Source organism: Acinonyx jubatus, chromosome D4 (assembly GCF_027475565.1).
Source record: "Acinonyx jubatus isolate Ajub_Pintada_27869175 chromosome D4, VMU_Ajub_asm_v1.0, whole genome shotgun sequence".
NCBI classification, from domain to species: Eukaryota; Metazoa; Chordata; class Mammalia; order Carnivora; family Felidae; genus Acinonyx; species Acinonyx jubatus.
In genome coordinates, this window is record NC_069391.1 from 28,611,190 (window position 1) to 28,637,562 (window position 26,373).

At 36.4% G+C, this 26,373-nt stretch overlaps 1 protein-coding gene across 2 annotated transcripts in view; it reads right to left on the bottom strand.

Moving 5' to 3' along the window:
• The window catches only part of SMC2 (structural maintenance of chromosomes 2), a 67,567-nt gene extending 45,708 nt beyond the window's left edge, over nt 1-21,859 (bottom strand). Inside the window, exons 1-11 of one of the 2 annotated variants that reach the window (XM_027039588.2) lie at nt 21,662-21,859; nt 20,402-20,627; nt 19,277-19,426; nt 17,213-17,335; nt 15,937-15,975; nt 12,817-12,927; nt 12,593-12,637; nt 11,286-11,519; nt 10,927-11,076; nt 8,070-8,303; nt 6,498-6,657 (exon numbers count right to left, since the gene is read on the bottom strand). In XM_027039588.2, the coding sequence (XP_026895389.1) occupies nt 6,498-6,657; nt 8,070-8,303; nt 10,927-11,076; nt 11,286-11,519; nt 12,593-12,637; nt 12,817-12,927; nt 15,937-15,975; nt 17,213-17,335; nt 19,277-19,426; nt 20,402-20,569 (1,414 nt within the window). In that variant the 5' untranslated portion in view covers nt 20,570-20,627; nt 21,662-21,859. The remainder of the gene's footprint in view (nt 1-6,497; nt 6,658-8,069; nt 8,304-10,926; nt 11,077-11,285; nt 11,520-12,592; nt 12,638-12,816; nt 12,928-15,936; nt 15,976-17,212; nt 17,336-19,276; nt 19,427-20,401; nt 20,628-21,661) is intronic. The other variant, XM_015077215.3, reaches the window with a different exon arrangement.
• Between the last annotated feature and the right edge of the window lie 4,514 nt (nt 21,860-26,373).

The window sequence follows — 26,373 nt, forward strand, 5'->3', positions numbered from 1 at the left end:
GCTGCCCCACCCCACTTTCGGCTGTGGACCTACCGCTTCCAATATGCCCTGGGTTGGAATTCATCCAAACCAGTGCTATAAGCCAGGCAGGGTACAAGTAGCCCTGACAGGGGACCTGTACCACTCCAAAATAACAGCTACACTGTGGAGAAGAGAGGATAATTACACATATCAGTCCTACTGCAGCCCTAGCAGTGGGCTACAATCAGATATCTGGTTTGACTGTAGGCCTCACCCACCAAAGAAACTTTCTCAGGGTACAACATAGGGAAAGCAAGAAACACTTCCGTGCTACCGCATCTCTGGCAAACACTTGATCTGACTCAACTCAAGCCCACAATGGCTCCAGACTGGCCCTCTTAACAACACAGGGACCAAATCCTGTCCAAGACAGGCAAACAGAAACATTCCAGATGACTGGACTGAAAGCAAAAACAGCTTAGTCACAATACTAAGGTACATGCATTACACATAGGAGATACAGCTAAAGCATCAGGTTCTAGTGCACAACAGACATTGCATTGCAGGGCACTACAGGAACTCTTCTTCATAAGGTCATTACTTTCAAGAGCAGGAGACATAACTAGTATTCCTAACATGTAGAAATAGACACACAGAGTTAGACAAAATGGACAAGAGAATATATCCCAAAGGAAAGAGAAGGTAAAACCACAGCAAAAGAGCTGAATGAAATGGAGATGAGTAATATGTCTGATAGAGAATTTAAAGAAATGGTAAAGATACTCACTGCACTTAAGAGTGAACAAAGAGAGAAAACATAGAAAAGAACCAATCAGAGATGAAGACCTCAATAAGTGAAATTAAAAATACACTAGATAGCACAAATAGCACACAAGAGGAATCTGACAAATGAATGGATCAGCAACCTAGAGGACAGGGTAACAGAAAACAATCAGGCTGAACAGGTGGTAGAAAAACATAATAAAAAATGAAAACAGATTTGGGGAGCTCTGCAATACCAACAAGTGTAATAACTTTCCCTTTATAAAGATCCTGGAAGAAAAAGAGGGGCTGAAAATTTGAAGAAATAATAGCTGAAAACTTCCCAAATCTAGGTAAGAAGAAAGAAATCCAGATCCAACAGGCACAGAGACCCTCAAACAAAATCAACCCAAGGAAGCCCACAGTGAGACACATGGTAATTAAAATGGCAAAAAACAGTGATATATGGAACATTTTAAAAGCAATTAAGAGAAGATAGTTACAAACAAAGAAAACCTCATAAGGCTATCAGCTGATTTTTCAGCGGAAACTTTGCAAGCCAGAAGGGAGTAGCAGGATACATTCAAATCCTGAAAGAAAAAAAAAACCTGTAGCCAAGATTATTCTAGGCTATCATTCAGAAGAAAGAGACAAAGAGTTTTCTAGATGAACAACAGTTTAAAGAATTCATGACCACTAAACCAGTCCTACGAGAAATGTTAAAGGAGACTCTGAGTGGAAAAGACCATAAGCAGAAATAAGAAAAATAAGAAGTACAGAAGCAGTAAAACGAAGTATACCTATAATGTGGGGGTTGGGGTAAGAGGAGTAAACAACAGGTTCAAACTTAAGCGACTATCAACTTAACACAGACTGCTATGTGACTAAGATGTTATATACAAACCCAATGGTAACCACGAATCAAAAGCCAGTAATAGATATGCAAAGAATAAAGACATGGAAGCCAAGTATATTCCAAAAAAAAAAAAAAAAAAAAAAAAAAAAAAAGCCAGCAAGCCATGAGAGAAGAGCAAGAGAAGAAAGGAACAGAGAACTATAAAAACAAGTAACAAATTGGCAATAAGTATAGACCTATCAATAATTACTTTGAAAGTAAATGGACTGAATTCTCTAGTCAAAATATACAGGGTAATAAAATGGATAAAAAAACAAGAGTGCTGCCTACAGAGACTAATTTCAGACCTAAAGACACATGCAGATTGAGAGTGAAGGGATAGAAAAGCATCTATCATCCAAAAAGTGAACAGAAACAAAGAAGGGTGCTATATAAGCGATCAAACAAGAAGATATATCAGTTATAAATATTTATGCATCCAACATGGAAGCATCCAAATACATAAAGCAGCTAATAGCAAACATAAAGGAAACTAACTGATTGTAATACAATAATGGTAGGGGATGTTAACACCCCACTTACATCAATGGATAGATCATCCAAACAAAAAGTCAACAAGGAAACAGTGGCTCTGAATGACACAGTGGAGCAGATAGATCCAATAGATACTATTCAGAACATTCTATCCTAAAATAGCAGTATATACATTCTTTTCAAATAAGTGCACATGGAATATATTCAGAAGAGATCACAAATTAGGCCACAAAAGAAGTCTCAATTCAAACAGATGAAAGTCCTACCATGCAACTTTTCCAACCACAGCACTTAAGAAACTAGAAATCAACCACAAGAATAAGTCTGAAAAAAAAAAAAAAAAAAAAAAAAGAATAAGTCTGGACAAATATATGAAGGATAAAAACATGCCACTAAATAATGAATGGGTCAACCAAGAAAATGCATAAATGAAAAAATAATGGTCCAAAATCTTTGGAATGCAGCAAAAGCATTTCTAAGAGGGAAGTTTACAGCAATACAGGCCTACCTCAAGAAGCAAAAAACATTTCAAAGGATCTAACCTTATACCTAAAGGAGCTTTGAACAACAAACAAAACCCAATACCAGCAGAAGAAGGGAAATAATAAAGATTACAGCAGAAACAAATGAAATAGAAACTACAAGAACAGTAGAACAGACAAAAGGAACCAGGAGTTAGTTTTCTGAAAAGATCAACAAAATTGACAAACCTTTAGAAAGATTCAGCAAGAAAAACGATTCATGAGTTTGAGCCTGTATCGGGCTCTGTGCTGATAGCTCAGTGCCTGGAGCCTGCTTTGGATTCTGTGTCTGCCTCTCTCTGCCCCTCCCCCACTCATGCTCTGTCTCTCTCTCTCTCTCAAAAATTTTAAAAAATTAAAAAAAAAAAAAAAAGATGGGGCGCCTGGGTGGCTCAGTCAGTTAAGCGTCCCACTTCAGCTCAGGTCATGATCTCACAGCCTGTGAGCCCTGCGTCAGGGTCTATGCTGACAGCTCAGAGCCTGGAGCCTGCTTCGGATTCTGTGTCTCTCTCTCTCTCTCTCTGCCCCTCCCCTGCTCATGCTCTGTCTCTGCCTCAAAAATAAATAAAAACATTTAAAAAAAAATTTTTTTTTAAAGAAAATTTGAACAGGCTGACTACCATCAATGAAATTGAATCAGTAATCAAAAAAACTCCCAACAAACCAAAGTCCAGGACCAGATGGCTTCACAGGCAAATTCTACCTTCTCTTAAACAAAAGTTAATACCTATTCTTCTCAAACTATTCCAAAAATAGAAAAGAAAAACTTGCAAATCTCCTCCTAAGAGGCCGGCATTGCTTTGTTACAAAACGAGATAAAGACACTAAAAAAAACCAAAACCAAAACAAAAACACTACAGGCCAGTATCTCTAATGAATACAGATGCAAATATTCTCAACAAAATTTTAGCAAACTGAACCCAACAATATGTTAAAAAAAATCACTCACATCAAGTGGGATTTATTCCTGAGTTGCAAAGAACATTAAATATTCACAAATCAGTGAACTTAGCACATTACATCAACACGATAAAGGATAAAAACCATATAATCATTTCAGTAGATGCAGAAAAAGCATTTCACAAAGTACAACATCCATTCATGATAAAAGCCTTCATCAAAGTAGGTTTATAGGGTATATACCTCAACATAAAAAGACCTTATATGAACAACCCATAGCTATCATATTAAATGGGGAAAAACAGCTTCTCCTCTAAGATCAGGAACTAGACAAGGATGCCCACTCTCATCACTTTTATGCAACATAGTACTGGAAGTCCTAGTCACAGCAATCAGGCAACAAAAAGAAATAAAGGCATTCAAATTGGTAAGAAAGAAGTAAAAGTTTCACTATTTGCAGATGACATGATACCATATATAAAAAACATTAAACACTCCCTCAAAAATCTTCTAGAACTGATCAAAGAATTCACTAAGGTTGCAGAATACAAAAATCAATACGCAGAAATCCGTTGCATTTCCATATACTAGTAACAAAGTAACAGAGAAATTAAGAAAACAATCCCATTTACAGGTGCACCGAAAGTAATAAAATACCTAGGTATAAATTTAACCAAGGTGGTGAAACACCTGTACTCTTAAAACTATAAAACACTGATTAAAGAAAACTGAAGATGAATGGAAAGATATTCCATGCTCATAGACAAGAATAAAAACAACATTAAAATCTCCATACTACCCAAAAGCAATCTACAGTTTTAATGCAATACCTATTAGAATACCAACAGAACTACAACAAACAATCCTAAAATTTGCATGGAACCACAAAAGACCCTGAATAGTGAAAGCAATCTTGAAAAAGAACAAAACAGGGAATATCATAATCCCAAATTTCAAGACACACTTCAAAGGCACAGTAATCCAAACAGTATGTACAGGCACAAAAACAGACATACAGATCAACAGAAGACAGAGCCCAGAGACCCATGGTTATATGGTCAACTAATCTTCAACAAAGGAGGAAAGCATATGCAATATAAAAGACAGTCTCTTCAAAAAAATGGTGTAGGGAAAACCGGACAGCTATACGAAAAGAACGAAACTGGACACTTTCTTAGACCCTATACAAAAATAAACTCAAAATAGATTAAGGACCTAAATGTGAGACCTGAAACCATAGAAGTTCTGGGAGAGAGCACAGGCAGTAATTTCTCCAACACAGGCAATGGCAACATTTTTCTAGTCTCCCGAGGCATGGAAAACAAGTAAAAATAAACTTGGGAGTACATCAAAATAAAAAGCTTCTGCACAGCACAGGAAACAAATGATAAAACTGAAAGACAACCTATGGAATGGGAGAAGATATCTGCAAATGACATATCCGGTACAGGGTTAGTATCCAAAATATACAAAGAACTTATACAACTCAACACCAAAAAAACAAATAATCCAATTAAAAATGGGCAGAAGACATGAAAAGAGATATCTCTAATGAGGACATACAGATGTTCAATAAACACATGAAAAGATGCTCAACATCACTAATCACCAGGGAAATGCAAATCAAAACCACAATGAGTTATCATCTCATACCTGTGAAAATAGCTAAAATCAAAACCAGAAGAAACAAGTGCTGACAAGGATATGCAGAAAGAGGAACCTTCATGCACTGTTTATGGGCATACAGAGTGGTGCTGTCACTGTGGAAAGGAGTATGGAGGTTCCTCAAAAAATTACAAATAGAATTACCATACAATCCAGTAATTCCACTACTGGGTTTTTACCCAAAGAAAATTAAAACATCAATTTGAAAAAATATAAACATCCTGTGTTTATTGCAGCATTATTTGCAATAGCCAAATCATGGAAGCAGCCCACATGTCTATCAATAGATGAATGGATAAAGATGTGCTATACATACACAATGGAATATTACTCAGCCACAAAGAATGAAATCGTATCATTTGCAATGTGGATGGATCTAGAGATTACAATCCTAAATTAAATAAATCAGTCAGAAAAAGACAATTACGATATGATTTTACTCACATGTAGAATTCAAGAAACAATAAAAAAAGAGACAAACCGAAAAACAGACTCTTAACTATAGTTAACAAACTGATGAGGAGGTGGGTGGGAGGATGGGTGAAATGAAATAAGTGATAGGGATTAAGAGTACACTTATGATGAGCACTGAGTAATGAACAGAACTGTTGAATCACTAGGTTTTGTACCTGACACTAATATAGCACTGCAAAAAAAAAAAAAAAAAAAAAAAAATCAAAGACCTGTTTTATACTTAGTTGACCCTTGAACAACTGGGTTGTTCTGCAGGAGATCAGGGGCACTGACAGACACCTCCTCCCTACACAGTTCCAAATTCATGTTTCACTTTTTTTTTTAAGTAGGCTCTACACTCACTGTGGAGCTTGAACTCACAACTCTGAAACCAAGAGTTGCATGCTCTACCAGTTGAGTCAACCAGATGCCCCTAAATCTGTGTTTAACTTCTGATCCCCAAACTTAACTACTAATAGCCAAATGCTGACAAGAAGCCTTACTGGTAGCATAAACATTACACACACATTGTATATGTATTGTATATTGTATTCTTACAATTAAGTAAGCTAGAGAAAGAAAATGTTAAGAAAATCATAAGGAAAATACACTTACAGTACTCAACTGTATTTATAAAAAAAAAAAAAAAAAAAAGCCTCAAGTAAGTGGGCCCATGCAAGTTCAAACGTGTTGTTCAGGGATCAGTTGTGTTTACGAGTATGTCTCATACTAACACCCATTAATACGGTAAAAAAAACAAACTCCTACTTGCTATTTCCTTTATTTAGTTTTTATCAACAATCACTACCTCCTAATGATTTAATATCATGTGTTTCAATGCAAACCTTCATAATTTAGCTTTTTCATTTCAGCTTCAAGTTTTTCTTTAAGTTTCTTCACAGCTTCTAAAGCTTCTTGATCCTTCCTATAGCCACTATCCATCTTCTTAACTTCAGCTTGTTTAGTCTTTAATTCTTGTTGGGCATGTTTCAACTTCATCTGAGCCTGTTATTGAAAATTTAATAGACTATGTGAGGCAGATAGTGCTAGTGATTAAATGGCCACAGATGCAGATTAGTTTAAGAAACGTCAGCTTGGAAAATGTAACTGTTTGGTCACTTGCATTAATATCTTAAAGAAATCAATCATTTCCCAATAGTTTCTGCTCATAAAACTACTCAGAGTATAAAATATATGCTTAACATAAATCATTAAGTTATTTACTCCATATTTTTAACACTTACAAAGGATGACATTAATGAGTCCAAAAATTATATGAAAGAGTAATTGTCATTAGCTGATTAAGTTAAAAACACATCAGAAAGCTACTAATCAGAACACTAACTAGTTCCCTTCCTTTCCACTTAGGTATGCATATTTGTACTTGTATACTATTTGTGAGTGTTGTTCAATTAACAGTGGAGAGACTGTATTGAGCAGTAAGAAAATTATACAGGAAAGTGAACTTAAGCTGACAAGAGAAATTTCAATGCTTGGAGTCCGATATGCGAATGCTAGTTTATATAAATGAGTACCGTTCCTCAAAAGCATGAACTAGTACTTTGAGATCTGGCTGGATGTCTCCTCCCCCTAAAACTGAGTAATGGTGGCTTTTTCCCAACATATAATAAGTTAACAGAAAAACTGAGAGGATTTAAAAGTTTTTCTGTTATTGATTTCTTACAAATTTTTTGTGACCTTCAGCGTTGAGTGGAAAAGTTGCAAACATTTAACAGAAAATGCTGAATATGATTAATACAAACACACACAGGAACATGTATATTTGTAAAGATGAGCCCTCTGTTAAAAAAATAAAGACTGTGTATATATATATATTTTTTTTCTGCAATCAAAACTGTTGCACTCATAGGACTTTAAAAGATGCACAACTATCTAAACCAATTTGAAAGTCTTTACTGACAAGCTTCAAAGGTTATAAAATCAGTATAGGGAAACCAAAGACGAGAAGGGGGTAAGTGGGAGGGAGAGATACTTCCAAGGATGAAAGGTAAGAACCAAGTGTGGTGACCACAGAAATGGAAAGGATGTTTGTTTTCCTGTTAAAGCTTAAGACTTCAACTTTATGTTGTCAATAAAAAAGTAAAAAGAGCACAAAAAAAAAAAAAATTAACCTCAAATATTCCATACAATACTACAAAATAGAATAAAGCATTTATTGCATTTATAATTTCAACTAACCTATAAGGGTATTTAATATTTTATAGCATCTTAAACTATCATTAATATTTAGCAGTTAGCATATTTCAATTTCACTGTATTGAGCGCTACTCAGTAGCAGAGTAACAAATTCCTTGACATTGGCAATGGTTATAAAACGTTGAAAATAATCAGATCACCATAATGTAAAGGAGCTTCTAAAAAAATGCAATTACACAGCGCTGAATGTCTGTATTTACCTGTTTGGCTTCTGTCTGAGCTTTACTTATGTCGTTTTTACAGGCCATCATTTGACCAGCAAGAGTTGCTTCTGCTCCATCTTCATTACTAGACAGTCCAGCGGAAACAGCGTTGAAGTGCTGCTGTGCCGCAGCCAAAGCTTCAGCATCTTTATTACTTGCTTCCTGAAGGGCATTCAGCCCATCTGTTATCTTCTTAACCTCTTTTTCCTTTGCTGCTAAAGTTTTAGAATCCTTCAGGAAGATTTTAATATTGAAGAGTATTATATTTTAGGAAATACATCCATTTTTTCTTATCTACCCATACCCTTATGCCATCAAATTTCATAGCAATTTGAAGTGGGCATGGTTAAAAGGAAAATAATTTAACCATCCCAACTTTAAATACTTAATCCTCATTTTAAAATTCACGCTGTTTTTAGGATAAATGTGTCCTTAGTATTCCAAATACTACTGGAAATACTTTCATTCTGTGTGTTACGGTCTAATCTAGAAATTAGCTAAAACAGCATAAACAAACGATTTGAAGCAACTAAAAATCACTTTCTAAAGCTCTAAAATTGAACTAATAACTATCCTACTCCAAGCTTCAAAGCAGAGATTGTAGGATGAAGAGCATGTACATGAAAACATATTTATAAACTATTAAAGACCATAAAATTTAAATATTAAATACTAGTGGAAACAGCATTATTAATAATTAACCCCTCTTAAGTTATATACACGAACACCATGAACACTAAGATAACAACACTGGAAAAAAAAAATCCAGCTATATTATTTACATGAGAGTGGCCAGAAATTTTGGCTCACAAGTTTAATTCATGATTCATTAAATATTTATTAGAGGTTTACCATGTATCAGTCATTGTTCTAGACATTAAAGACACAGATTCCTCAGGGACCCTATATTCTAGAGAAGCATAGTAAAAAAATAAAGCAATGTAAAGGGATAGAAACTGATGGGAACTATTTTAAGAACAATGAAGGAAGGCCTTTTTGTGATGACATTTTGAGCAGAAACCTAAATGAAATAAAAGGAGTGATCGATCATGCTAACACTACGGGGACCCACACTAGGCAAGCTCTGCGAAATATGCTTGGGTGTTTGGGGAACTATTTGGTGTTGGACCACCGTGAGCAAGTGGAAAGGAGCTAGGGTCTCACAGGCCAAGGTGAAGACTAAATTTAATTATACATGTGACTTTGAAACCATTAATGAATTTTAAGAACAAGAGTGATGTGATCCAGTTTATATTTTAGCTTTTGTAAAGAACAGATTGTAGAATGGCAAGAGTAAAAAGCAAGGCAACTAACAGGGACATCATTACAGCATCCCTCCTAAGACATGATGGCCTGCAGTAAAGCAGCGATAGACATGAAAAGTGGCTATATTCAGGAAGTACTTTTAAAGTCAAGAGAATTTGCTGATGGATTAGATACAGAGTTTGAGAAAAAGGGGGGAATGCAAGAAGACTCTAGGATTTCTGGACTGAACAATTAAGTTAATAGTGGCGCCATTTTCTGACATAGGGAAAAATTCAATAACTCAAGGAGGTTTGGGTAGGTAGAGTTTTATTTTGGATATGTAAAGTTTTAGACTTTTTGTTAGTCATCTGTGTAAAAATATCAATTAAATAACTGGACAAATGAGTTTTAGACATTTTGTTAGTCATCTATGTAACAATGTCAATTAAATAGCTGGACAAAAAAATCTAGAATTCAGGGAAGGAGTCAAGGCTAATTATAGATCTGAAAGGCATCAACATATAAATATTATAGGGCTACAGGCCTGGATGGGATTAGCTAAGAAAGGAGTGTATATAAAAGAAGTCTGCACTAGCCCAGGGGCATGCCAACATCTGTTATTCTGATTTCTATTTCTAGACTGGCTTCAATATTCCTATATTCAACTACCTAATCAACAGATCTACTTAGACGTCTAACAGGCACCTCAAGCCTATTATGTTCACACTGTACTTCCTCCTATTCTCTACTAAGCTAATGATATTTCCAATTGTCAAGGACAGAAATCTGTAGTATCCTTCAGTCCTTTTAACAACCAACTCAACAACCAATCTGCCAGGTCTCACTCGTTGGACCTACCTTTACAATACTCATAAAATCCCAAAACTTCTCTCAATACACCCACTTATACTGCATTTATCCAAGGGCTATCCTCTAGACTGGTACCTACTACCTGGATTTCCTCCCTGCTTCTTCCCTTTAGGTTATTCTCTAAACATCAAGAAAAGTACTATTAAAATATAAAAAATGTTGTTCCTCTGCTCAGCCAACTCCAGTGGCTTCCCATGTCACTCAGAATAAAGGTCAAAGTCCTTCACGTGTCTTATAAAATCACATGTGATCCTACACCTTTTACCTTTCTGCATTCCTACTACTTAGTGCTGAAGAGCCACACTGATCAATCTCCTTATATTTCCAATATCTTTGGCACCTGGGGCAATTGCTCTTCTGGCTTGTACATCTTCTCCCACAACCAATTTATTTACATGGTTCTCTGACTTCCTTCAGGTCTTATTAATGAAATAGCACCTTCTCAATGAGACCGTCAGTGGTTACCCAATTTAAAAACCCACACCTTACCCACCTCCCTTATATTCCTAAAACTCTACCCTGCTTTTTCTCCAAATCTGTTATCACTATATAACACACTGTAGATTTCATTTATTTTATCATCATTCTCCTCATTGGAATGAATACCCAAAAGGCATTTTGTCCACTGCTATATCCTCAGCCCAAACAACTATACTGTCCGTAGCATACACTCAATAAATATTAATAAAATGGATAAGTGTAACCGAGAGAAATTAAATCAAGCTTCTTATTTACTTACCTCAACCATATTTTTTTCCAGCTCTTTGCGTTTGTTCTCTTCACTTGCCAGATTTTTCTTCTTGAGATCAAAGGCACTTTGAGATTTAGTATTAACTCGCTGAGCTTCTGCAAGAGCATCTTCTAAAGATCGGAGTATACCTCCAATTTCCTATAATCAAATGCAGCCAATCCAATCAGCATACTTGTAATTTGTTCATGTCATCATGTTCTTGTATAACTTCTGTAAGATTTACTTTTTATAAGCTATGTTATTATCACATGTTAAGATGATCAATACAGAAGACAATGCCAGTGGACCTCACTTATTACAATTTTTTTTCCACAGTATATTATCTGTTCTTACATATTATGTCTGACCTTATCTTTTCTTCTTTCCAACTCTTCTATTTCATGGCTAAGTGCTTTTATTTTTTTATCATTCTCAGACAATTTTTCTTGAAGCTTTACAACTTTATCTTGCATTTCTTTTAACTCCTCAGCTGAGCGTTCTTTTGTATCTTCAGCCAGCAAAAACTGATAAGCAATATATAAACGACTCAAATGTTCTATTTCCCTCATTACTTTTTGGTACTCCAAGTAGGAAGATCTTTCCTGGAAGAGAAATCACCAATAAAGTATAACTCAAACTTCAAAATTTTCAACAAACTTAGAAAGACTCAAACTACACCAACATGTATAAAATTTCCCATCACATAATAGACTTTGTCTTAGATTAGTGATCATGGATTATAGAAATTTTAACATTAGATCTCTAGCTTTTCAGATACCATTATACCATCTCCAGTGAATCCTGTGTGGTTGTTTCTTTTAATATATAATCAGGCAGTTGGGATTAACAAAGAAATGTGGACACAAGGTTCACAGACTGGGGGGTAGTAAGTAGTCTACAAACCACACAACCACCAATGATACATTATTACATGTATTTTGAAATAGTATTTACCAAGATGCCTACCCAACATTCAATCATGTAACTATTTACAAACATTTGCTCACACATTATTAAACTTGATTCTGATAAGGACCCCCTAGGGTGGACAGAGTAATTAAAATCCCTAACCACACCTGTTCAGATTTGCCAATAACATCCACATTACTTTATGGATTCAGAATACAACTCTGAGAAGTATCAAATTTTAATGAGCATTTAATGAAATCCTAAATGTGAAAGTTTAAAACCAATGTGCTATAAATGCATTTTTTCACTGAAATATTATGTCACAAGCTACAAAGATGATAGAAATGACCTGGACATTTGTTTTAGTACCTTTCACTTATCAATGGTCTTGACAGCAATAATTGCAGTGGTAGCCCCTATTATCCTAGAAATTATTCACTCTACCAACAGGATTACTAGGAGTGTCATGTCCTCAAGAAATGTTCTGCTCAATTCTACCTCTCCATCTGGGAGATCATTTTCTGAGATTATGAAGAGCAATCTCCAAAATCACTATGATTAATAGGTATGAATGAAGTACATGTCCTCTATAAGCAGAAGTCTGATTAACAAGTACCAACTCTAACTCCTTATCTTATCCCATAGAAAAATTCCTGAGAAGTGGTGTACATTTCATCTCTATGTGTATGATCTTGAATACAATGAAAAATTGTCACCAATTTTGAGAGACATTCTAGATGGCTGTCCTCACATACACAGTGTATACCTCTTTTAATTTTTGAATGGTTGGAGTAATCTCTTCTTCAAGTATCTGGAAAATAAAGGAAAAATCAAAATTTTCAGTATGTAAAGTACCATTAAAAAATCTGAAAGGAAAAGTAGCATGGAAGTTTAAGGAAAACTGGGGGAGGGGAAATTTCCTCTTTACAGTAGGGAAACTCTAAATGCAAAATTACTCTCTTTACAAACATTTTATATAAATTTAATTACCGTCTTAATTTCTTTCAGCTTAGCCTCTTTTTTTTCTATAGTTTTCTGGGCAGCTATTTTTTTGTATTCATACATCCTGGTTCCAGCTGCTTCTTCTATCATGGATAAAATCTGGAAGACAATTATATTAATGTTTCAAGAATACAAGATAAATCTCATTGGAGTTTACATTAAGTATATCATTTAAGGTCTTAACCTCACTAAGCATGCTTACCAAAATAAAGGCCCAAATGGACCAGAGACATTAAGTACATAAAAATGCACGTACAGCCCACAGCCCTAACGTTCAAGAAACATTTCTGGCCTCTACTCCAATTCTAAAATTGAACTTCATGCAACACTAAGGCAGAGTAAATCTCTTTTAAAATTGAAGCCAGGGGCATCCGGCTGGTTCAGCAAGTAGAGCGTGCAACTCTTGATTTTGGGGTTGTTGAGTTTGAGCCCCATGTTGGGTATTTAGATTACTTAAAAATAAAAATTTTTAAATAAAAAAATAAAATTGAAGCCAATAATTCCTCTTCTTTTCCTTCAAACATAAGTTTAAAAAAAATAAAGGCTACCAACATTCAGTTTTCATTTTAGAAGCTTCTACTTAAAATTGTTCCAAGAGACTTCAGCCATTTTGTGCCAACAGGATGAAGCATGACATAACATGTGCATCCCAACTGTGGCATGTGCTTTAAGAACTTGGGCAAATAACTTAATCTTCTCTGTGCTGCGGTTTCTTCATCCATAGCGTATGGATAATATCTCACAACACTGTTGAGAATTACACAAAATAATTCATGTAAAAAGCACTCTAAAAAAGGCAAGTACTTATCAATTATAATTTCCTAAGTAAAACAATTTTACCAGCACTCCTTTTTCAGAAGCTTCTACACACCATCAATCCTTATCTCAAAAGGATTATTTCTCTCAAAACTATTCTCATTTCTATGTATTTGGCAGGTTTCAAATTAGAAGTTTCCCTTAAGACGTTATCTAAAGAAAATATGCATGACCTACGTTCAAATCAGACTGCTATTACCAATTATCAGTTTTCCCCTTAGTTCTCAATAAAAAATAGTAACTAAAGAGCCTTTGTTCTTGTTGAAAACATTCATTCCTTTACACCAACTCTTTTCAAGGGGGCTCCAAGAAAAAAAACTTTAAGTCTTAATACCCTAAGCAATCCACTGAATGCAATGAATTAATTTCACTCAAATCTTTTTCTGTAGGGTTTAAGTCTGATATGGAACACTGGTTGAGAAAGGCTGCTTGATACAGTCAAAATTTCTTTTAATACTGGGCAATACAACTCTTAGAAGAAAACACAGAAGTTAAGCTCCTTGACACTGGTCATAGTGAAAAATTTTTTGGATTTGACACCAAAAGCAAAGGCAATGAAAGCAAAAATTAACAAGTGGGACTCTATCTGACTGAACTACCTTCTGACTGAAAACCTTCTGCATAGCAAAGGAAACCATAAACAAAATGAAAAGGCAACCTAGGGAAGAGGAAAAAGTAGTTGTAAATCATGAATCTGCTAAGGGGTTAATATCAAAATACATAAAGAACTTGCATATACAACACAATAGGAAAAAAACAATCTAATTAAAACCTGGGCAGAGGATGTGAACATTTTTTTCACAAAAGATAGAGAGATGAAAGGCATATGAAAGGTATTCAACATCATTACATCAGGGAAATGCAAATTAAAACCATGAGATAACTACCTCTGTTAGAATAGCTATTATCACAAAGACAAGAAATAACAAGTGCAGGTGATAATGTGGAGAAAAGAGAAACCTTTTCTATACTGTTGATAAGAATGTAAATTGGTGCAGCCATTATGGAAAACTATGAAGATTCCTTAAAAGATTAAAAATAGAACTACCATATGATATAGCAATTATATTTCTGGGTATTTAGCCAAAGAAAACAAAGACACTAACTTGAAAAGATACCTGCATCCCCATGTTCACTGCAGCATTATAATACCAAGACATGGAAACAACCTAAGTGTTGGTGATGAACAGATAAAGAAAATGTGGTATATATACACAATGGACTATTATTCAGCTATTTAAAACTAATGCAATCTTAAATTTTTTAATGTTTATTTTATTTTTGAGACAGGGAGAGACAGAGCATGAACAGGGGAGGGTCAGAGAGAGGGAGACACAGAATCTGAAACAGGCTCCAGGCTCTAAGCTGTCAGCACAGAGCCCGACGCGGGGCTCGAACTCACAGACCGTGAGATCATGACCTGAGCCGAAGTCGGACGCTTAACCAACTGAGCCACCCAGGCGCCCCTAAAACAAATGCAATCTTGCCATTTGTGACAACGTGGATGGAACTGGAGGGTTTTATGCTAAGTGAAATAAGTCAGGCAGAGATAGAGAAATACTGTATAATCTTATTTGTATGTAGAATCTAAAAAGAAAAAAAATGAGATCCTGAAGAACATATTAGGGGTTGCCAGAAATAAGGGTTAAAGGGTGGACAAAATGGGTACAGGTGATCAAAGGTACAACCTTCCAGTTACAAACATTCTGGGGATATAATGTATAGGATGGTGACTACAGTTAATAAAACTGTAAAAATACAGTTAATAATACTATATTTGAAAGTTGCTAAGAGCTAAGAAGGTAAACCCTAAAAGTTATAAGAAAAAGAAAATTGAAACTATGTGGTAATGGATGTTAACTAGACTTATAAGGATCATTTTGCAATGTCTACATATATTAATCACTATATTGCACACCTGAAACTAATAGGTCACTTATACCTTCATTAAAAAAAAAAATGTTAAAAAAAATCTGCTCGACAATGTTCTGCCCATGCCTTTTCTTATACATTCTCATTTAATCCTCAGAAAATACCTGAGGTAAGGACTCTTGACTCTAATTTACGGATGAGGAAACTAAAGCTCAGAAAGGTAATGTCATATAGCTTTAAAAAGGTAGGGTGCCAGAGTGCCAAATAATAAAAAAAACCAAAAAACTTTCTTTACTAATTATTCTTAATAATGTTCCTAAGAATTTTAAGAATAGAAGAAATTATGTTTAAAAATTGACTTAGAAGATTAAAACAGTATCTACAATTATTACTTTTATTGTCTACAAATAGTATCTTTACCTCTGGAGGTTTCATGTTCAATACTTTTGTAATTCGGCCCTGAAAAATAAAATGGCAGTTACTGTAATGATAACAAATTAGAGTCAACTAAAGGCATACACATTTACCTGCACTGAAGTTGTTATATCCTAATATACCAACCTTTTGGGAATTCTTTCTCTTACCTACATGAAAAGATGTTTCTTCTAGAATTCTGCTATTCACACTTTCACTTACCAGTAATATAGTTTTTAAATAACACAAAGTCAACTCAGATCATATATCTGAAATATTGATGATACAGAAGTCTCCAATAAGTATATAAATACATAAGTATATACAATTTAGCATAATTGTTGGACATCTTTTGATTTTTTTTTTTTTACTTGCTGCACTCCAAGATAATTTCTAGAAACAGAAATTCTGGGCCTCAAATAGAATAGTTACATGTTTTATTTCAATGCCAGATTATCAGTACCAAAAAAAACCAAAACAAAATTCCACTACCCAATTCTCAGACCATCATATTACTTATGATTTCGATTCATTTAAAGTAAATTTTCAGCCTTGAGGCTGTGATATACTGAAAATAATGTTATTTTGGTCCCATCAGGATCCTGCCATTGACCTTCCTGTAACTTTCTAAGAGGACAGCTGGATGAGGCAAGAAAGGACAAGATAATATTAGCACTTAATTTTTATTTGAATAAGTCTCCATGTAAGAAAATTTTTTTTTAATTTTTTTTTTTTAGTGTTTAATTTTGAGACAGAGACCGAGCATGAGCGGGGGAGGGGCAAAAAGAGAAGGAGACACAGAATCTGAAGCAGGCTCCAGGCTCTGAGCTGTCAGCACAGAGCCCGATGTGGAGCATGAACTCATGAACCCGTGAGATCAGGACTTGAGCGAAGTCCAACACTTAACTGACTGAGCCACCCAGGTGCCCCTAAGTAAAAACATTTCTTAAAATTTAATATATATTTGAAATAACAAAATGCTTGAGTCCGACACTCAAAGGAATTCCTTTAAAAGGAATATATTATGACAATATCTTTTTTAAAAATTTTATAGTGTATTCTTGTAAGTCAAGGAAAATTATTTCTAGACATTCTTCAAACTTCAAATGTGTATGTTAGAACACATCAGTACATATTAACTAATCAACCTCTTAACAGGTGCCCAAACACCAGTGTAATGGTATATAAAAAACAAAAAACCCAAAAAGAAGCAATTCCTGTATTATAGTATCATAAAAAATAAACAATATCAAAGCGTATATAAAGGCCACAAACAAAATACCTGCATGATGAGAAAGTGAGGGTTGTTAACATTAAGGCCAACAGAACAGAAGAGATCTTGTACTCTGGTATTGTTTGCATTTACTCCATTGATTAAATATTTATTTCTACCACCAATAACCACCTAAAAGGGAAATATTTTAAAAGATATAAATGAATATATAAAACTTGAAGATGATACATTTCCAAATATATTTCACTTGTCTGTTCTGTCCTACTAATGATAAATAAAACCAATCCTGAATAAATAATGGAGGAAGTGTGACATGGTCAAAAATACAGAGTCAGGTCAATTGGTTTCTAATCCAAGGACATTCCACACACAAGCCTCCTAATCTCTCATGCGTTGGACTAAATCTCTAACGTCACTTTTGACTTTATGTTTCCTAGTATGTATAAAACATATTCTATACCTAATCATTCTTTAGAACTTTCCCACCCTCAGAGGTTAACCCCTCCTTCCTCCACTTTTTAATTTCCAAAAAACAGAAGTCATATACTAAAAACTAAAGACAAGGAGTTTGATAGCAGTGTGATAGTTTGATCCTTGACAAGATTCTAAAATGGGTCAATAAAGACATGACTTGTGAATACTTGAAAGAAAAAGAGTAATTATGGAGCTTCAACGAACAACTTATACCAGACATCAGCGTGTTCACACTCTGCTATAGCACTTACATTGTCACTTATTGGGCATAATCATCTCACCCATCCTATTTTGAGGTCCTTCTTCTATCTGTATTTCCCAGGGCCTTCAAGATTGCCCAGCACATACCAAACACTTAATAAAATACTGAATGAGTGTTAATTCAGTTCTTTTCTTGACAGAAGCATTAAGCTGATAGATCACATACTACTATATTTGGAACAATAAACCTAGTATACACATAAGTATTTTAACAAAGTCTTTCTAACAAAAATTTGGTGAAAATATAGGCATATGGATTATATGAGGACAGGAATTTTAGGTAGATTAGTAGGAGACTTATTAAAAATTCCTAAAAGGTGAGTATTTGATGGATGCTTAATGACAAAGAACAGGATTTTGTCTCAAACTAGTCAATGTCTTACTTTTTTTTTTTTTAACTAGAGGTTTTTATTAAAATAGAAAAGGGAATCAATAAATTACATAATGCTAAGATGGAGAGTCAAAAGGACTTAACAGAATTTTTAAACATAAAACTGACAAAGTAAAAAACTGTAGGACTATAGTAAGAAAAAGGGACAATGTATGGTCCCTGCTTTGGTTTCAAAAACCTGCTTACATACAGAAATGGCAGTAACACAGCTAATAACACACATTTAAAAAATCAGAGTTTAAGTGAAGTGGATATGAACTCATAACATATTATGAACTCTCCAAAGACATACTGGGGAAAATAGAAGAGTACGTAAAATGAAAGAAGTGACAATTCTGCTTAATCCTGTCCTAAGGAGACCAATTCTGGGACATGCAATTTGATGGACCATGCATTAAAAATAATTTAAAAAAGGCATAAAGAACCTAGAGCAAATTTGTATTCAGTGTGATCAGACAAGTTAAGGAAATAGAAACAATTATCAATTGAAATACCTAGAGAGATTTAGCTTAAATATTAAATATTTAAACACCTAAATATTAAAACATGGAATACATTAGATTTGCTTTTTGATGCTCTCAAAGAATCGGATTTAATGTGTAAAATTTGATGACAGTACTTCAGCTCATTTTATAGGAATAACTTTCTAATTAGACTCATCCAGTAACAATAGGTTACCTCAGAAGATGGCAAGATCCCAACTATTAGAGGTACTCCAGTACAGAGAAAATTCAAGTATAGTTCAAGATTTAAAGCATAGTTATTAGTGCTTATCCTGATTGATGGCTTTTTAGATCCCTTTCAATCCTCTTGGTAAATGATGGAATTTGCACGATCAAATTTTTAACATAAGGAAGATATTCTTAAGAAACCTAGTCAGTTTTTGATCAATTTTGCTCATAAACTTTCTCTCTCCAGCAGTCTCATTGCCAAAAAACGTGTCAGACAAAAGTTCTTAGATATCCAAATATTTAGTAGTCACTCACCTGCCTCGTTACTGTAATTTCATCATGAACCTCAAATCCTAAAGGACTTTGCTTTTTGTCAGAATTATCAAATGTGATTGACACGGAGGCTTTGGTAATACCAGCCTGCCCATTTTTGTAAACTAAATCTTGTAAATTAGAAGCCCGAACCTAAAACAAAAGAAAAGTTTGTCAATTACAAAACCCCATATTGCATAAAATGGCACTAAAAATGGGTTTCTTACTGTTGGAAAACCACCCATGCAGTATCCACTAAGTAGCCAGCCAGGCAAGGAAAGCAAGGAAAATGGGAAACCACATAAAATAAGTGCCTTTCCCCACAAAACTGTTCCAACCCTGCACTGGATTGTTTTCTATTCGTTTCGTAGCTGAAGTTCATTTGTTTTCTATTCGTTTCGTAGCTGAAGTTCATTTGAAAGATTTAGGAAGACGGCATCTAAGAATTTCGCTATTCATCCAATCCCATTAGATCCTGAAAAGGCATTATAACGCAGAGTGAGTGGGTAGGAATACGGCTTCTGGGATAAGACTCCCAAATGCCTGAGTTTGAGGGCTGCTCCAAACATCTTAAGGGGATAAACCTTAGGCAACACTAAATTTCTATTTTCTCATCTATAAATAGAGTAGAAAAAAAAGTAGAGTAATAACATCTACCTCTAAAGGACTGCAGTGAAGTATATGCACTGTATTTAAAATCCATATAAAAACATATTGAATACTTCTGTATGGTTATTTCAGAATTTGGTAAAGTACTAAAGTACTCGTAAGTTGTTTGACATTATAAGACAAGTTATTTGATTCTTACAAAAAACTTTACTGACCCCCCTCCTATAGTGAATGCAGTCAAGGCTTTTAAAAGTGCCCTAGATTATGACAACTATACTTCATTGAAAAAACAAACAAAAAAAAGTGTCCTGGATTATAGAAAACTCAAGCTTTATTCTAATTTTAAACAAAGAATGGTAGGTTAAGTTCAGTAAAAACCCAATAGAAATGAAAAAAAAAAGATAACTCACATAAACTTAAAAATGCAAATGAAGAGAAAACTGGCAATAGTGTCCAAGTTCAATGAGGATTCTCTTGAGGTTCCCCAAACTTATAATTCACATATATCAGAAAGTTTACCTGAGACAGGTTGGAGATGCCCAGCAAAAAGCAGATGGAGTCCAATATGTTGGATTTCCCACTACCATTTAAACCGGTGATAGCATTGAAGAGGGGGTCAAAACCATTGACTTCAGTCCTCTGAGCATAGGACTTAAATCCCTCAAGAATGATTGACTTAACATGCATCTTCACTACTGACTTGGACAGGTAAACCGCTAGGAATCAAACAGGCCACAAAGCAGTTCTGTACAAAACAGAAATACAATAAGTGGAACAGAAATCTGGAATCATGACGTATGTAGAAAGACTAAAACATAAAAACGACTTAATGGCTTAATAGAAATAAAAGAGCCACTTGCTGAGCTACTTCCTCTGAAGTAAGGACACTTTTTCCAACTTAATTAGAAGTTAATTAAACCATTAATTCAACCTGGAAGTCAACGACTTAATTTTCCAGCCTTCCCTTCCATCTTTATCATACTCTTAACAGAAACTACCGATTATTTCATATCCCACTCCCTCTGCCCCCAATGTCCTTCTCCCCGATACAGACATGACTCACTCTCCTTTACTACACTCACGACTTTGCTTAAATGTCACCATACTGAGGTCCTGACTTCTCTATATAAAAACGCACCTGTCCCCATCCCCTCTTTTTCCTTCACTGTACTTAAAGATGACGCTAAACTGGGGTGCCTGGGTAGCTCAGTCGGTGAAGCCTCTTGATCTCAGGTTCGTGGGCTCCAGCCCCCCATGGGGCTCTGTGCTGACAGCTCAGAGCCTGGAGCCTGCTTGGATTCTGTCTCCCTCTCGCTCTGCCCCTCCCCAACTCGCACTCTGTTTCTCTCAAAAATAAACATTTAAGAAATTAAAAAGATGACGCTAAACAGTATTTTTGTATTTGTCTACCCAAACTATCATAATGAAAGTTTCTGTAAAATCTTCGCCTGTTCCACCGCTGTATGCCCTAATAGTGCCTGACTCGAGGGCGCGGGGAGTCCGTCAACATTTACTTAAATAGATGAATCCCATATATTCTCAAGATTCTGTTTTCACTCAGCCTGTTCCCTCGCCCCACCAGGCCCTCCTATCAACAATTGTTTGTACCACTCCAAGGCTGGAGAGAAAGTAGACATTCTTCCAGGAACCCTTTAGGACTGAGGTCCAGTCTTGCTAATCCCTCCTTCCACGCACACACACACACACACACACACAAAACCCTATCTTCCTCTCCAGCCAGGAATGCCTGACTAGGCCCAACCGGCCCCGCTCACCCACCTGCCTCACCACTGCGCCAGGCCCTCCGGGCTTGAGGCTCCCCAGAAGCTACTCCTGGTCACAAGAACAGAGACTGGGTTCACCCTTGCCTGGCCTTGGGCGCTACTAAGCGAATTGCAACATAGTGGCTAAGACACTCGCTCCGCGATGTACACCCAGGCCGGAAATATTTATGCCTTTGAATTTCGGCGCGAGCAAAGGACCCCACCTCCACTGCCGATTTCATTGCCAGGTGCCTACGAGATGCCTAACTTAGAGGTTCTAATTTTCCCTCCCATCGAACAATCAAAGTGACAGAGGGCTAGGAAAGAGCGTCACGACAATGGTAACTCCAGGGATGCAAGAGCTGGGACCTGAAGACTAAAGGAGAAAGCGGCATTTGCTGAGCTCGGCGTCCGGCACCCCACGGGCAGCCCCATACTGCAGCCAAGGGCCTCACGTTTCGCCAACCCCACCCACTTCAGGTCCCATCTGGCCTTGGGCTGTCCCGGTGGCCCCGCCCCGTCCAGAGTCTCGCGGGTATTGCGGTGGGGAGGGGGGAGAAACTAGCTGGTGCGGACGGCAGTTTTCTCAGAGTCCTGAAGGCAGGGAGGCGGGAAGGCTTCTAAGTAGTGTTACCAGTGTATTTCAGAAGACTCAGAATTTATCCGATTTGGCTCAGATTTGTCCAAAATAGAAGCTGTGCTTTGTCGGTGCTGGAAGGCGCGGAACTTCGGGGCACTGTTGGGGGCGGGGTTGGCGTACTGGCTCCGCCCCTCGCAGCTCCGGTCTCTGGCGGGCTTTTTCATCTCAAATTTCGCGTCGGGGCGGGACGTTAGTAATCGCTGTCGAGAGCTGTGCTGATCCCATAGGAAATTGTGTGGGGCTGGCAGGTGGTGGGCAAATAGGTGTTTCCTTCCCTGCGCTTCCGTTAAAGCAGTGGCAGAACTAACATTTCACAGAATTTCTTTGGGAACCGGATTGTTAATATTTATGCCAGGCTGGGTTCCAGGGGCTTTCAAATCCTGTCGCAACTCTGTGAAACCCGTGACATTGTTTTCATTTCACAGGTGAGCGAACACAGGTCAAGCAACTTACTCCAAGTAATAAGTGGAGAAGCTGGGATTTGCTCCCAAGCAGTGTAGCTTCATATCGCGTATTGTTAAATGGTTATATACTATTCCTCTTCGTGTTCAGAATCCAGTACCATTAATAGGATTCTGTGTTTATCAGTGTGTGCTGTTATCAACAAACAAAACTGACCAGTTTACTCACAGTTGAGCATTCTGATACTACTAAGGAGGGACAGCGGCAGATTGCACTGTCGTGCTGTCCCTATGTGAGGTATAAAAAGATGGTGTAGCTGGTATGCTATTTTAAGCCATATGTTTAAAATTTCTTCACCCAGGAATGGCTTTGCAGCATTGGACACCAGTAGAACTATCAAGAACCGCCAATAATGGGCCTATGTTTTGAAATTCATTCTCTTCCTAAGAGGATAAAATAAGTGTTTTTTTTTTGGGGGGGGGGGTTAGTTTTGTTTACTTAAGAACTATGTATTGTCATATCCCACCCCCGTCTGTAATGTCAGTGGTTACTGGCCTAACATCTTTTTAGTTAAGCATTTATCTCTCTGCCTTGGTTTCTGCATTCCCTACATTCTACAGCTCACATATGTTGGTTCTATTCAATTTTTTTTTAAGTTTTTAATTCCAGTATAGTTAACATATAGAGTGTTATATTAGTTTCAGGTATTCAATATAGTGATTCATCACATCTATACATCATTCGGTGCTCATTACAAGTGCACTCCTTAATCCCGATCACCTATCTCACCCATTGCCCCCACCCACTTCCCTTCTGGTAACCATCAGTTTGTTCTCTAGTTGAGAGTCTGTTTCTTGGTTTGTCTCTTTCTCTCTCTTTGCTCGTTTGTTTCTTAAATTCCACATGAGTGTAATCATACGGTATGTCTCTCTCTGACTTCGCTTAGCATTCTACCTTCTGGCTCCATCCTGGTTACAAATGGTGTATTCAATTTTAATATACATTTATTTTCAACTATGTCTCCATCACTTTGTGAGTAAAGAATTTTAATTTGCCAACAAACCCTAAAATGGGTTTTACCAAGTTGTGAAATAAACATTTCTTTGGGGTGAAAATGGACACAATTAGCCTTTGCACTTATTTAATAGATTAATAATTCACATATATTTAAGTCAAATGGATGAAAACATATGCAAATGCACTTCTGGATGAGCACTTATGAGTAGTTATAAGACTATACATACCTACTCCCACTGAAAGTATTTACTTAAATGAAAATTGCTTGTAAAGGGAGAGATATGTATCTGTTTTAGTTTTCCAGCAGGCCAGGAACAGTAAGGAATTTCTGTTCGTATGGAATGATGATGAAATAACTAATGGCTTACTTACAACTGCCTCCTAAGATCACAGGGAAATGAAGAAGACCAAGGCACAAAGCCACTAACACTCCCCTAATTTGGAAAGGGAAAGTCTGGAAGTAAAGATAGGCTGTAGAGTAAATGTAGTAAAAATAGAGCACTTTTGTTGTTTCATTATCATGGATCAAAATCTTTTGAAAGCTTCAAGATGGGCAGGCTGGTAGAGTTTTAGTCCTTATGTACAAGGCAGCAGTACCAACAGGGGCACTGATCAAGCCATAAGAGGGACCTAGGGAAAAGATTTGGTCTTTTCTTCCAGAGCACTGGGAAGGACCCTCTTTCCCTGGATGCACATTTCTAATTTTAGAGTCCTAAAGTAGCTCTTCTTGGGACATTGATGAATCCTCTCTCCCTGCAATTTAGGACAGAAGAAAAAAATAAAAGGACTTTACCTTGACTGCAGATGTAAGGAAAGGTTGATTCATTTTGTTGAGAGATAAACTGGGGTTCAAGGGCATGAACTGATAATGATGGGAAGTTCATATTGTAAAATTGTACCGCATAGCAGCACATTTTGAATACACCACATATAGCCTATATGACAAGAAATATAGCTGAGCATAATTTAAAATAAGGAACAGAAAAAGAGGTGACTATATTGATTCACCTATGGGATCTGGTTAGACCCATTCATTTTCATTTCAGTGACAATATTGTTTTTAGTACCACATGTTCTGTTTGGTTCTTTGTGAAATCTGCCTATATTCTTTCATCATGATTTCCATTAGTTGGCCTCTTTAATCAAGTGTCTTTATCTTCTCTTTCAGGTACTTCTATTATTTCCAGCTTTTGAGTTCCTAACTCTACTGTTTACAACATTTGCTGAGTTTTACTCATAGTGATTTATATCCTCCTGTGGTGCTGTTCTGGGATGGGGTTGTTTTGTTTTATGGAAGTCTCTTATGCCCTGAGTTGTGAAAGAGTCCCTTCAGAACAGTTATGTATTTGTTTCTGCCAGGGTTCTTTGGCTCTTAAATATCCTGGGGCATTTGTAAATGATTATTTCTCAGTTTGTAGTTCCTGAATTATGCAGATACTGTAAATTTATATCTTGCAGGCCGAGGTGTTTTATTTCTCACAGGTACCTTTTGTTTTTAACCCCTATTCAAAGCCCCAAGCAAAGAACAAACTTCTTTGCTTCTTCCAGACTACGAGGCGGGATTTTTCCAGTCCCAGTGACTGGCAGTTGTTTAAGGCTCCAGGATTTTCCTGCTTCTCTGCCTCACTGAGGCTCAAGGCCTTGTGCTTGTGCACTGGAACCCGGCAGCTGGCTCCTGGGCCGTATAACTAAGGATAAAATGTTGGGAGGGCTGCCATGGCATCAGTTTCTGCTCTTCTGTTTTTCAGTTTATTTCTGGCACTGTGAGTTTCCTATATTTTTTTGTTTTTTTGCTATTGAGTTTGGCATATGGCTTATATAACAATAATTACATTTTATCCAGTATTAGTTTATAAAGGGAAGTTCAACCATATTAGAGGAGGTCTCATTTTTGAAAACGTAGGTCAGATCTTTGTTTTGCTCCTCCAAGCCTTGCTTTCACATTCTTACATTCCATATAGAAAGTAGCTTTTCCTAAGAAAACAGAGAAGTCTCATGCCAACCAGCTCTTTAAGAAAATATTTTCACACAATATTCATAAAATGCAATATCTTCTTATTTCATATATGTATATTTTTAAGTTTGTTTATTTTAAGAGAGAGAGAGGAGAGAGAGAGAATCCCAAGCAGGCTCCTCACTGACAGCACGGGGCTCAATCTCACAAATCTTGAGATCATGACCTGAGCTGAAATCAAGAGTTGGATATGATACTGGAGCCTGGATGGCTCAGTTGGTTAAGCACCTGACTTCAGCTCAGGTCATAATGAGTCTCGCATCAGGTGAGCTCACCCACTTCGGGTGACCCCTGCTTCTCTCTCTCAGCCTTTCCCTCTCTCTGTCCCTGGCTCACTTGCGCCCTCTCTCTCTAAAAATAAAAATAAGTTAAAAAAAGGAGAGAGAGAGAGATGGACGCTTAACTGAGTCACCTTGGCACCCCTTCTTATTTCATATTTGTAATTTTAGTTTTTCAGCTCTCCAGGCTTTTATCACTTCCATGGTTTATGGCCAAAGCTACTCAGCTTACCTCTTCTGTTCTGCCACACCCCTTCCTTTATAGAGATAATTACTGGCTCCTTTGTCTCAAATACAATTCTCATTTTATTCATTGTTCTCTATGTCATGATGGTATCTTACTTTTTATTTCAAATCCATACACATCTGCTTTATCT